At 35.2% G+C, this 12,181-nt stretch overlaps 1 protein-coding gene across 3 annotated transcripts in view; it reads left to right on the top strand.

Moving 5' to 3' along the window:
* Window positions 1-12,181, top strand: part of MAP4K5 (mitogen-activated protein kinase kinase kinase kinase 5) — a 114,643-nt gene that overhangs the window by 87,718 nt on the left and 14,744 nt on the right. For 2 of the 3 annotated variants that reach the window (XM_017506742.2, XM_037730771.1), the window contains 10 exons: window positions 489-531; window positions 1,418-1,571; window positions 2,581-2,678; window positions 2,847-2,888; window positions 3,753-3,837; window positions 7,237-7,316; window positions 7,914-7,974; window positions 9,873-9,875; window positions 9,959-10,073; window positions 10,431-10,489. In XM_017506742.2, the coding sequence (XP_017362231.1) occupies window positions 489-531; window positions 1,418-1,571; window positions 2,581-2,678; window positions 2,847-2,888; window positions 3,753-3,837; window positions 7,237-7,316; window positions 7,914-7,974; window positions 9,873-9,875; window positions 9,959-10,073; window positions 10,431-10,489 (740 nt within the window). The remainder of the gene's footprint in view (window positions 1-488; window positions 532-1,417; window positions 1,572-2,580; window positions 2,679-2,846; window positions 2,889-3,752; window positions 3,838-7,236; window positions 7,317-7,913; window positions 7,975-9,872; window positions 9,876-9,958; window positions 10,074-10,430; window positions 10,490-12,181) is intronic. The other variant, XM_037730770.1, reaches the window with a different exon arrangement.

The raw sequence follows: 12,181 nt of genomic DNA, 5'->3' as shown, positions 1-12,181 counted from the left end.
TTTTGAGACGGAGTCTTGCTTTGAGGCAAGGCTGGAGTGCAGTGGCGTGATCTCAGTGCACTGCAACCTCTGCCTCCCAGGTTCAAGCGATTCTCCTGCCTCAGCCTCCTGAGTAGCTGAAACTATATGGTGCACGCCACCACGCCCAGTTAATTTTTGTATTTTTAGTAGAGATGAGGTTTTACTATGTTGGCCAGGATGGTCTCGATCTCTTGACCTCATGATCTGCCCACCTCAGCCTCCCAAAGTGCAAGGATTACAGGCATGAGCCACCGCACCCAGCCTAAAGTATTTGTTTTATCGACATATTAATACAATTTGACAATATGATTGAGGTTTTAGGTCTTCCTAAAGATTTTATACTCTGCATTGTGATGTGTCTTTTATATCCTCTGTATAGAAACTGATTAATACATATTTGATAGTATCTGTATTTTTGGTTATGGTCATTTATCATCTAAATTGCATTTTTTTTTTTTTGGTATTAGATCAACCTCAAAACGTGCAGTACCACCTCCCCTACCTCCTAAGGTGAGCTACTTAATGATTTTGGACACTAAATCTTTATTTAAATAATAGTTAAACTTTTTAAATAATTGTTCAGTTTTTTTCACAATTTTCTTAAATGTATTTTAGATGAATACAGTTTTCTTCAAAAGGAGTATATGATGGCGTAAAATACATAGTAAAGAAGATTTCATGAGAAATACAATATTTTTAATAGCTATTAGAAAAATGCGGCTGGGCGCGGTGGCTCACGTCTGTAATCCCAGCACTTTGGGAGGCTGAAGCAGGCAGATGAGTTGAGGTCAGGAGTTTGAGAGCAGCCTGGCCAACATGACGACACCCCGTCTCTACTAAAAATTCAAAAATTAGCTGGGCATGGTGGCATGTGCCTGTAATCCCGGCTACTCGGGAGGCTGAGGCACGAGAATCACTTGAACTCAGGAGGCGGAGATTGCAATGAGCTGAGATCAGGCAACTGCGCTCCAGCCTGGGTGACAGGGCAAGGCACCGTCTCAATTTAAAGAAAAAGACAAAAATAGGTTATTACTTATTGAAGAAATTACTTGACTACATGGAGGGGCAGCAGGGTTTATCATTTATCACTCTTATTTGTGATTATAGTTTGACATGTTAGTGGAGTCATTTTTCTTGATTGTTTCTAGTCACTGTTTTGTGAATTGTTGATATATTAGTTATAAAAATTTTATCAGTTATGAATTAGGGCTGATTAAAAATCACATGACAAGTTGATAGTTGTGTTGGGGCAGTAAATCACCTGTTACTTTGCTCACTTAGCCCAGTGAGTTGAACTGTATAGAAGAAAAAAAAAAGGTGCATTCCCTTTCCCTAAAGACTCTGATGCCTAATGATAACTAACTGTTAAAGTACTTTTTTGTCTTTGTACCACTAGCCAAGGATAAGCATTTACCCTGAAGACAACTTTCCGGATGAAGAAAAATCATCAACCATAAAACATTGTCCTGATTCAGAGAACAGAGCTCCCCAAATTCTCAGAAGACAGAGTAGCCCAAGTTGTGGGCCTTTGGCAGAGACTTCCTCTATTGGTATGGCTAGCAGTATTAGCAGCCATGGAGTACATATGGCTAGATATTGCTACCTGGGTGAATAAATCAAAGTGAAAACTGAAATGAAAATCATTTGTTTCTATTAAAAAATATATTTTTTTCTTTAGTCAATCCTATTACATCATAAAGCTTTGTAAAGGCTCTTTAATTTCACATGGATGGGCTGTAAATAGATTCAGTTCACTTCAATCCAAATTTGAACCCTTACTAAATACTTATTACAAGATATAGAAGGGTGGATGCATGTTTCTGCCCTCCAGAACTTCAAGAGTCTATAGCAGAAGTTATACCCACATATACATAACATCAGAAAAGACAGCTTATGTAAGTGTGTCCTGAAATAATTACCTGATTATAATAGAAGACCAGAGATTTCTGAGGGAGATAAAGGTGGAGAATAAAGAAGGTAAGCTCTTGCAGGATTTTTTTTTTCTATAGAGACAGGGTTTCGCCATGTTGCCCAGGCAGATCTCAACTCCCTAGGCTCAAGTGATCCGCCTGCCTTGGCCTCCCAAAGTTCTGGGATTACATGCATGAGCAACCATACCTGTTCCTTCCTGCAGGATGTTAACGGGCTTGGTGAACCTTCAGTAGTAGATCAAATTCACTGAAGCCAGGAAATCTGAATTATGCAATCTAATATAGTAGAAGTTTGAGCTTTTAAAGAGTATATACTGAAAGATACAACTAAAAAGTTGGATTGAAGTTCAGTTATGAAAAACTTTGCATATCTGTGGCAGTAGGTCAGATTTTTTTCCTTTATGATACGGACAAACTTGGATTAAGACCACTACTAAAGATGGAGTGCTACCTCTGTAGAATCTAGAGAAAGGCATCAAAGATAAATTAAATTACCTGAGAATAGAGAATATTCCCCAGTAAATGATCATCTAAATGAGAGACAAGTAGTGGGGGAAAAGGGAAATAATTTGTCAAGGAAAGTACTTATTTGTGTGGTCATTCAACTTTTAACCATGACTCTCTTTAGGAAATGGTGATGGTATTTCAAAACTGATGAGTGAAAATACAGAAGGATCAGCACAAGCACCACAGTTACCACGAAAAAAGGACAAACGAGACTTCCCTGTAGGTATAACAGGCATTTAGCAATTAGTTGTAAATACTACTATATTTATCATATAAGGGGCATAGGTTGTTGAATTCAATAATTCAAGTTACCAAATTTCTAAATGTCTAAAGTTTTTTTTTAAGACATAGAAGATCTTACACTATTAAAATTTATTTTTCCCATAGAAACCAGCCATCAATGGCCTTCCACCCACCCCAAAAGTTCTGGTAAGGAATATTTTTATGTGAATTATTTGCCCTCTTTTTTCTCTTTAGAAGCAGCAGTATATTGGCTATCAAGTACTTGAGCCTTTGAAAGTTAAGCTACCATAAAATACAAAGATATTGGATGCATTTGGATATCTCTTAAATTATATCATGTATTCTAATTTGAGTGGGTGAATTAGAATTGGCAGTGTTTCATTCACCTTTTGTAAATACTGGCATTGAGTCCTCAGATTAGCCTACAAAGGCCAGTTTAATTTTAATATGATGATATTAATAGTACTGTGTCCTCTTCATTATGTGGATTAAATATCTTTCTACCCCGAAAGTGATTTTGACATTGGACTATATACAGTGAAAAGGAACCAGGGAAGCTTATATTAATGCTTTTCTCCTAGCCAGTCAGTGGACCTTATCTGTGAATGGGAACCCCATGATCCCATGAATGGGATAGAAACCAATCATGTGAATGGGTTGGTTTATATATTGTCCTTTTTTATTCACTGAGAGTCTAGTGTATAATATAAATATCAGTCTTTTTGTCCATTATGACTATTATGGAGTTAATCTGTTACTGAATAAAATTATCCACTGTTTCACAGTAATCATTGTTGGTCCTAAAAAATAGTAGTAACTTAAAATTCCTAGACTATATCATTGATGTATGTAGATCTTTTGGTAAATTTGATATTTTTGCCATAAAATAGTGGATTAATTATGTCAAAATACGAATTTTGCTTTGGAATGAAACCAGAAGTATATGCAAGTAAGAGTGAATTTGGTATTTCATAATGATGTTAGCTATTTTCTAAGAATATATAAAATTTTCTAATCAAATAAGTCAACATTTCTTTCTTTATAAATAAGATGGGAGCATGCTTTTCGAAAGTTTTTGATGGCTGTCCTTTGAAAATTAATTGTGCAACATCCTGGATACATCCTGACACAAAAGGTAAAATGTCTGAATTCTATGTACATCTCCAATAAAATATTTATTGTGGGAAAGGATCTTCATGATCAGTGACTTGAAGTTGTTTACTTTAAAAATATAACTTTAGAGACCTAATGGTATAGGAACCTGCAACAACCTAAATAGGTTAATAGAGTTTTGGTTTAAAGGCATTAAATTCAGGAATGTATAGAAACTATTCTTGGCCGGGCGCGGTGGCTCACACCTGTAATCCTAGCACTTTGGGATGCCGAGGCGGGCAGATCACGAAGTCAAGAGATTGAAACCATCCTGGCCAACATGGTGAAACCCCGTCTCTACTAAAAATACAAAAATTAGCCAGGCGTGGTGGTGTGCACCTGTAATCCCAGCTACTCAAGAGGCTGAGGGGCAAGAATGGCTTGAACCCGGAGGCGGAGGTTGCAGTGACCCTAGACTGTGCCACTGCACTTCAGCCTGAGAGACAGAGCAAGACTCCGACTTAAAAAAAAAAAAGAAAGAAAGAAGGAAACTTCTTGATTGAAGGACTAAAGAGAAATCACAGCTGATTACATTCTTAATTTAGAATTTTCTTTTACTATAAAAGGACATTATTGGGACAATTTATAATCTCAATCAGTAAGGATTATAGATTACATTGTTTATTGTTTAAGTATTAATGTCCTGTAGTTATATGACCTTTTATCCTTAATGTACACAAATAATTCCAAGTGAAGAGGCGTCATGTTCGTAAGTTATCTTAAACAGCTCAGAAAACAAAAAAATAATTATGTAAGGAGAAGGATCAAGCAGAAGTAGTAAATGTTCAGCATTTGTGGAATTTGTGTTACAGCTATTTAGGAATTAGTTATACTATTACAACTTTTCTGTAAGTCTGAAATAATATTGAAATAACTCTTTTAAAATTTAGATTATGTTTCTGAAGTGAAGAAACATTTTTAGAGGCAAAAATTTGGTATCAAATAGATCTGGGTTTGGATTCCCACTCTTGTCATTACCATGTGACTTTGAAAACAAACCTAACACCTCCGATTTTCAGTGTGATCCTTTGTACCATAAATCACTCCCAATATTCACTTTGTTGCAAGGAAGAAACAAGGCTACCCCAGTGTCTTGCAACTAGCAAACAGACTAGTCAGTAGAGGATTTCAGGAAATGTTTGTTTCTACTTAAATACAATAATAAAGACAGGTCATAATGATCTGCTTTAAATACCACTATTAAAAAGTATAATGGAGGAAAATATACATACATATAATTTTTTTTTTTTTTTTAGAAAAAGAGTCTTGTTCTGTTTCCCAGGCTGGAATGCAGTGGTTCAGTCATAGTTCACTGCAGCTCGAACTCGGGTTCAGGCAATTCTTCTGCCTCAGACTCCCAAATAGCTGTGACCACAGGTGTGTACCACCTCTTCCAGCTGATTTTTTTTTTTAATTTTTTGTAGAGATGGGGTCTCATTATGTTGCCCAGGCTGAGCTCAAGCAATCCTCCTGCCTCGGCCTCCCAAAGTGCTACGATTACAGGCATGAGCCTGTGCCTAGCCTGAAAAAAAATATTTTTAATAAAGAATTTGAAGTTGTTGTTGCTGTTCTTGTTCGTAACCGTTTAATTGATATAATTTCAAACTTACAGAAGAATTATACAAATAGCACAAGAAACTCCTATATATTTAATCATCAGGCAAAAATCATCAAATTTTGCCCCATTTGTTTTGCCACTATATATACTTTTTTTTTTAATACTTGAGAATAAGTTGGAAATATGTTCCTCTCCTGTACTCTTTATGCTTCAATGTGTATTTCCTAGGAACAAGAGTCATATAACTGCAGTACAATTATAAAGATCAGGAAATTTATCATTTACATAATACTGCTTTCTAATACATAGTTGGATTATGTTAGTTGTCCCAGTAATATTTTTTATAGTCTCCATCCCATTTTTATTGTTCCAATCTATCATCTAATTCAAGATCATATACTGCAGTTAGCTTCCATATCTCTTTTGTCTCTTTTAGTCTAAAACAATTCCTCAACTTCTGATCTCAACATTTTGAGGCCACTTATTTTGTAGAATGTCCCTTAATTGGGGTATGATGAGTCCTCATGCTTGAATCAGGTTATGCATTTTTGCTGGGAATAACACAGAAATGTTATTGTGCATCTTCTCAGTACATCGTATCAGGAGATACATGATATCAGTTTGTCCAGATACTAGCAATGTTAATATTGATCCGTTGGTTAAGGTAGTGTTCACTAGCTTTCTCCATTCTCAGGTTACTAATTTTCCTTTTCTGATTTGTAGGTAGTTAATATGGAGATGCACTGAGATAATAAATATCCTCTTGCTCATCACACTTTCACCCACTCAGTTTAGCATCCATTGACATCCATTGACAGTTTCTCTTTCCCACTTACTCATGTTTATTTATATCAGTTTAAACTTATGAATTCTTATTTTATTCCATGAGAGACTATCTATCTCTATTATTTATTTTCACACTTAAATTGTTCCAGAATTTTTGAGCAGTGGGAACATCTGTGTTCTTTTGTTTGAAATGTCATCATTTTTTTAGCACTTCTTTATTTTCTGGCATAGCACAATTTCTGTGCTCAACATCTACTTTTCTTGCCCCAGAATTTGAATCAGTCTTTCTCCAAGAAGCTCTGGTTCTTTTTAATAGAAAGTAATATTTAGAAACCAAGATCTGGATACTAGGTGGGCTCATTGTTTCTGGTGTGTCATGATTTATAATTTATATTAACTTTTTGTTTCCTTGGTCAAAAGAATATTTGAGGCATCTTGCAAAAATTTATAACTATAATTTAAAAATCTTAAAATACGAAAATTATGTTGAAAGGCAGGGTTATGTAGTAAGATAAAGTCAGAGTGAGTTAGTCTAACATAGAATATATCTGCTTTTAAAAAATAAAGGAATTGCTCACGCCTGTAATCCCAGCACTTTGGGAGGCTGAGGCAGGCGGATCATGAGGTCAAGAGATCGAGACCATCCTGGCCAACACGGTGAAACCCCGTCTCTACTAAAAATACAAAAAATTAGCCGGGCATGATGGCATACCCTTGTGGTCCCAGCTACTTGGAAGGCTGAGGCGGAAGAATCGCTTGAACCCAGGAGGCAGAGGTTGCAGTGAGCCGAGATTGCACCACTGCACTCCAGCCTGGTTACAGAGCAAGACGCCGTCTCAAAAAAAATAAAAAATTAAAAAGTAAAAAGTAAAGGAATTGGGGAAAGAAGTAAAGAAGGTGATACAAATTATAGAAAATAATTTTATTTTAGATTGGATAGGTGGCAAATTATTAATGCCATTACAATGTAGTCATTATTTTAGTGAATGATTTCAGAAGATGATACTATATTCTGGTAATTTATCTCAACTATTTTAGATCAGTACATTATTTTTGGAACTGAAGATGGTATTTACACACTGAATCTCAATGAGCTACATGAGGCAACGATGGAACAGGTAATTAGGCGTTTTAACTCAAGAAATTAATTTATCACACCTGTAATCCCAGCACTTTGGGAGGCCAAGGTGGGCAGATTACGAGGTCATGAGATTGACACCATCCTGGCCAACATAGTGAAACCCTGTCTCTACTAAAATATAAAAATTAGCTGGGCATGGTGGGGCACGTCTGTAGTCCCAGCTACTCAGGAGGCTGAGGCAGGAGAATTGCGTGAACCTAGGAGGCAGAGGTTGCAGTGAGCCGAGATTGCGCCACTGCACTCCAGCCTGGCGACAGAGCAAGACTCTGTCTCAAAAAAAAAAAAAAATTAATTTAGACAAGTTGAATAAAGAAGTATCTTAATTTAAATCAATCTGGTCAGCCCCAATTTTAATTTTTATGATTTAAATATTTAAAGGGGTAAAATTGTACTCTTTACATGTTCATGTTGAAAGATTTTTTTTTCCTAAAGATTTAGTAATTACCTGAGAGTTAGAAAATAGTTATTTTAATACTATTTTAGATAGTATACTATTTCAATTAGTATTTTAATTTAAGAGATTAAAATAATGACAATGAGAGAATCTTAATTATCTTATTTTTCTTTTTCTTAGTTATTTCCACGGAAGTGTACTTGGCTGTATGTTATCAATAATACTTTAATGTCATTATCAGGTATGTATGTGATGATGAAAAATAAACCACAGATAAGCAGAGAAATATAATTTCAGTCTGCACTGTTTTTAAATGTTATTTGTAATTATGGATGACCAATCTAAGATAGTAACTCTGGGACTTCTGGATATTTGCCACCCACCTAGAATGGGAAGAAACTTTGGAAAGGGATCTTGTCTTCATTTAGGGCTGCACTTTCCAATCCCACCCAGCATCTAGACACCTGAAGGGTATCACAGTGCTTACCACTAGTGGCCATTCTCTTCCACTCAGCCTCCACCACCATCACTATCATGGCTTGTGCCCTCCTTTGGGAAGTAACAAGAAAGAAGCAGAGGATCACACTCTTCTTTCTCTGCCATACTGAGCAAGTCACCCTCTCTCCACCTCATTTATCTTAATTATAAAATGAGGATGATGGGGTAATAGTACAGCCTTATGAGGTTGTGAAAGTTAAATGAGATAATATCCAGAGTGCTTAGTAAACTGTAGTCTTATACAGGTGTTTGTCGGTGACATTCATGTTTTTATGGACACATATTAACTGTCTTGGACTGATTCTTTAAAGTCTTCTAAACAAGATTCCAGAGTAACCTATTTTTGTAGGTTATTATTAGGGGTAAATGGGTGGATACGTGGTGTTAAAGGATTTTTTTTTTTAACTCTTACCTGTGAAAAAAATATTTCCTTATATTTTAGATTTAAATGACTACCAAGAAGTTTACTGATTGCTTTCATTTTGGTAGTAGAGTACAAGATAGTTTATTATTATTTCTGTATAATAAAGATTTTTAAGAATCTGTATATTTGAGCTAATGACACTGTTTATGGAGAACATATATTTGATTGTGTGTTAAATGGCTTCTAAAAAGCTGGGGTCCTCAAAAGAATATTCCTCCAAATCTTTTTTTACTTTTGTTTGGTAAAATATTAACATATTACTGTTATGAAAATAAAGCCAATTCTGTTTGAGTTAACAATTATGAATTGTATACATAGAAACTTTTCTCTAACTCTCTTACTGCTTTTACCCCTACTCATACTTGTTTTGGGAAATAAGCTTAAAAATTACACAGGGTACATCTTAAGTAGCAAAGCTCAATAGGAGAAAACATTCACATGCGTGTATGTGTGTGTCTAGCTGCCTGGCTAGCTGGGTAGCAAATTATTTGTAGAGGAAGTAGAGAAAGGAAGGGTGGTTAGTGTCTAGGCAGAATATTTCTGTTCTGAGAAAACACATATAATTTTGTTGAAGATAAAACTGTATATATGTGTGTGTATATATATGTATGTTTAATAATAGAGATAAATATTGTTTTGTATTGTTATATATTATCATACCATGTATAATGAGAAATCAGAAGATGCTTACCATATCCATCCGTCTTGCTTAATACAGCCGTGTTTTTTATTATATGAAATAGTAGCCGTGTTACCCTTGTATCATGGCTTATAATATTGGTTGGTTTTACTTTTTAAGTATTTCAATCTGTTATATTATATAAGACTTCATTCACAATGATTTTTAATCCAAGGTAATTTGCTAAGTTCTTGATAAATAGGTCTGTCTCAGAGAAATAATAAGATAGCTTTAAAGAATTTTTCATATTGTGTTAAAATAATCACATGTACATCATTGTAACTCAATCTGTAACATAGGATTTTGTACAATAGTGTTTAACATTTTCTTTTTCTTTGCTGGCATCATTAAGGTTTAGTCTGCCTAGATCACCTATTAGTTACAATGTACCTAATTTATATATTATGAATTAAAATTATATATTAATTTAAAAACATTTTATCTATTGTCATTCAAAATAGTATTAACTGAGGGTTTTTTTGTATGTGTTTTTCTATTTTGCTTGGCTTTTTGAACATTACTGGACTCCTCATTTTAGAAGGTAAATATGTTTTCTTTTTCTCAAAAATTGTATTTCTCTTCTGTAAATGATCCTTTAAAAGGCAACCTGTTTTTCTTTTGTAGGAAAAACCTTTCAACTCTACTCTCACAATCTTATAGCTTTGTTTGAACATGCCAAAAAACCAGGATTAGCTGCCCATATTCAAACTCATAGGTTTCCAGACCGCATACTACCAAGGTACAAAATATCATTTTGATTCTACTGAATGAGGGGAATTAGTGTTTATTTTAAAAATAGCCAGTATTCTTTGCCCAGTAAAATACTTTGCCTTAATTTTCAAAGGTAGTTTACACTAAAGTGCTTTATATCTGGAAAAGCTCAATGTTTTCTGAATTTGACCATGAGAATCAACTGTGGAAGTTTTATAATACAGATTATCAGGCCCTTCCTCAGTCCTAGATCAGAGAGTGTGGAGTCAGGATCCAAGACAGTTTTTTTAAGCTCCTTTCTGCCTGATTTTGATGCAACTGATTTACAAATCACTGTATTACAACCACCGCCATAGAGTACATTTATATTGTCTTATGTTTTCAGAAAATTTGCTTTAACAACAAAGATTCCTGATACAAAAGGCTGCCACAAATGTTGCATAGGTGAGTAAATGGTATTTCTCAAACTGAATGGTTAAAACTTTTAACATCTTCAAAATTACCTGAAGAGTCTTATGGAATCAAATAGAAAGGTGGAGGGTAGATTTTTAAAATTTGTTTTTAGTAAGAAGTTAAGCTGTCATTGAATTGAAATACAAGAATATAGATGGCATAGAAATGCTTAGAAATAACAACCTTCGTGTTTTCTCAGAGCATAGTTTCCTGAGACTGTATCTTTGCTAATATTCTAGTTTTTATTGATTTAACATTAGCCATCTACCAGTTACTACCAGTGTTTTATGAACATGTTTACAGGAATTGAGCCAGCTATGAAGTTAGAGGGAACAGTTTATGCAAGAACACCCTCACTTCTGATACCAACTGCAAGTTGAGAGATTCCCAAAACTACCCCCAGAATAAAAAAATCCGCTAGAAGGTATCACACAACTTACTGAAAGCAGCTGTACTCATAGTTATGATTACAATTTAGAACACGGAAAGATACCGATTAAAATCAGCCAAGGGAGGAAGTACATAGGGCAGAGTCCAGGAAAAGTACCAAATGTGGAGCTTCTGTTGTCCTCTCCCTTGGGAATAACAGATAGCATTACTTTTCCAGCATTGATATGTGGCAGTACACACAACGATTGCCAACCACAAGCTTATTCAAGCCTCAGTGTTCAGAGTTGTTACTGGGGCTTCATCACAAAGACATTGATAACCATCTTGCTGATCTCAGTATGCATCCCCTCTAGAGGTCATCTGATGCTGCATGACCGAAAGCCCCCACCCAAAATCGCATTTTTGGCATTTCTGGCATGACCAGCCCTCACATTAAGACTATCCAGTGTGGCCAGTCCCTATCCTAAATCATTAATTGTTGTATTATCCAGTGACCTCCTAGACCTTCAGAGCCCCCCAGACAAAGACAGTCCTGTCAAGCGTGACATTCCAAAGACTTAGCAATTACCCCCCAGAAGCAGGACAGAGACCAGATGTCTTTTTTGGGTGAGGTTAAATTCTTTAGTACATAATTATCTCGTTTAAACCTTAAACAACTCCATAATACTGATTATGTCACTGGTAAGTAACAGAACTTAGAAATCAGATTCAGGTTCAGTGACTTCAGATCTTGGGTTCCTAATTTCTTATTTATTCTCTTGTTTGATCTTACACATTGTTTGAACTTACACAATAATCTTTGTGCCACATAATAGTTTCACAGCATAGTCCATACTCTAAAACAAAAACATTTAACCGCAAATGTGCTATAAATATAAGCACACTATATGATTATTTTTCTAGGAAGAATCATGTCAATATCTGTTATCAGATTCCCGAGATGTGTGATGCACAAAAGGCCTAGAAGCTTACAATCAAAGATATAAATTCATAAAATACTTTAGAGATTAATGCAAATAACTATTCTTGTAATCAGTGATTATAATTATCAGTGGAAATCAAATTGGGGAGAAGGAAAGAGCAATATGAATTTTTGTAGATTTGAGTCAAGGAAGGTCAAGATGAATTAATACATACAAGATAAATTATTTCATCTTAAGTAGACATCTGTACTCTACTATACCAAGACGAGACGCATTTCATTTGCCTCCTAGACCTTGTCAGAACTCATTCTTTCAGTCAGTTTACTAAGAAACAGCTTTATGGGGAGGCCAAGATGGGAGGATCATTTGA

Source organism: Cebus imitator, unplaced genomic scaffold, assembly GCF_001604975.1.
Source record: "Cebus imitator isolate Cc_AM_T3 unplaced genomic scaffold, Cebus_imitator-1.0 Scaffold358, whole genome shotgun sequence".
Taxonomy (NCBI): Eukaryota; Metazoa; Chordata; class Mammalia; order Primates; family Cebidae; genus Cebus; species Cebus imitator.
This window is presented reverse-complemented; position numbering and strand designations above follow the sequence as displayed.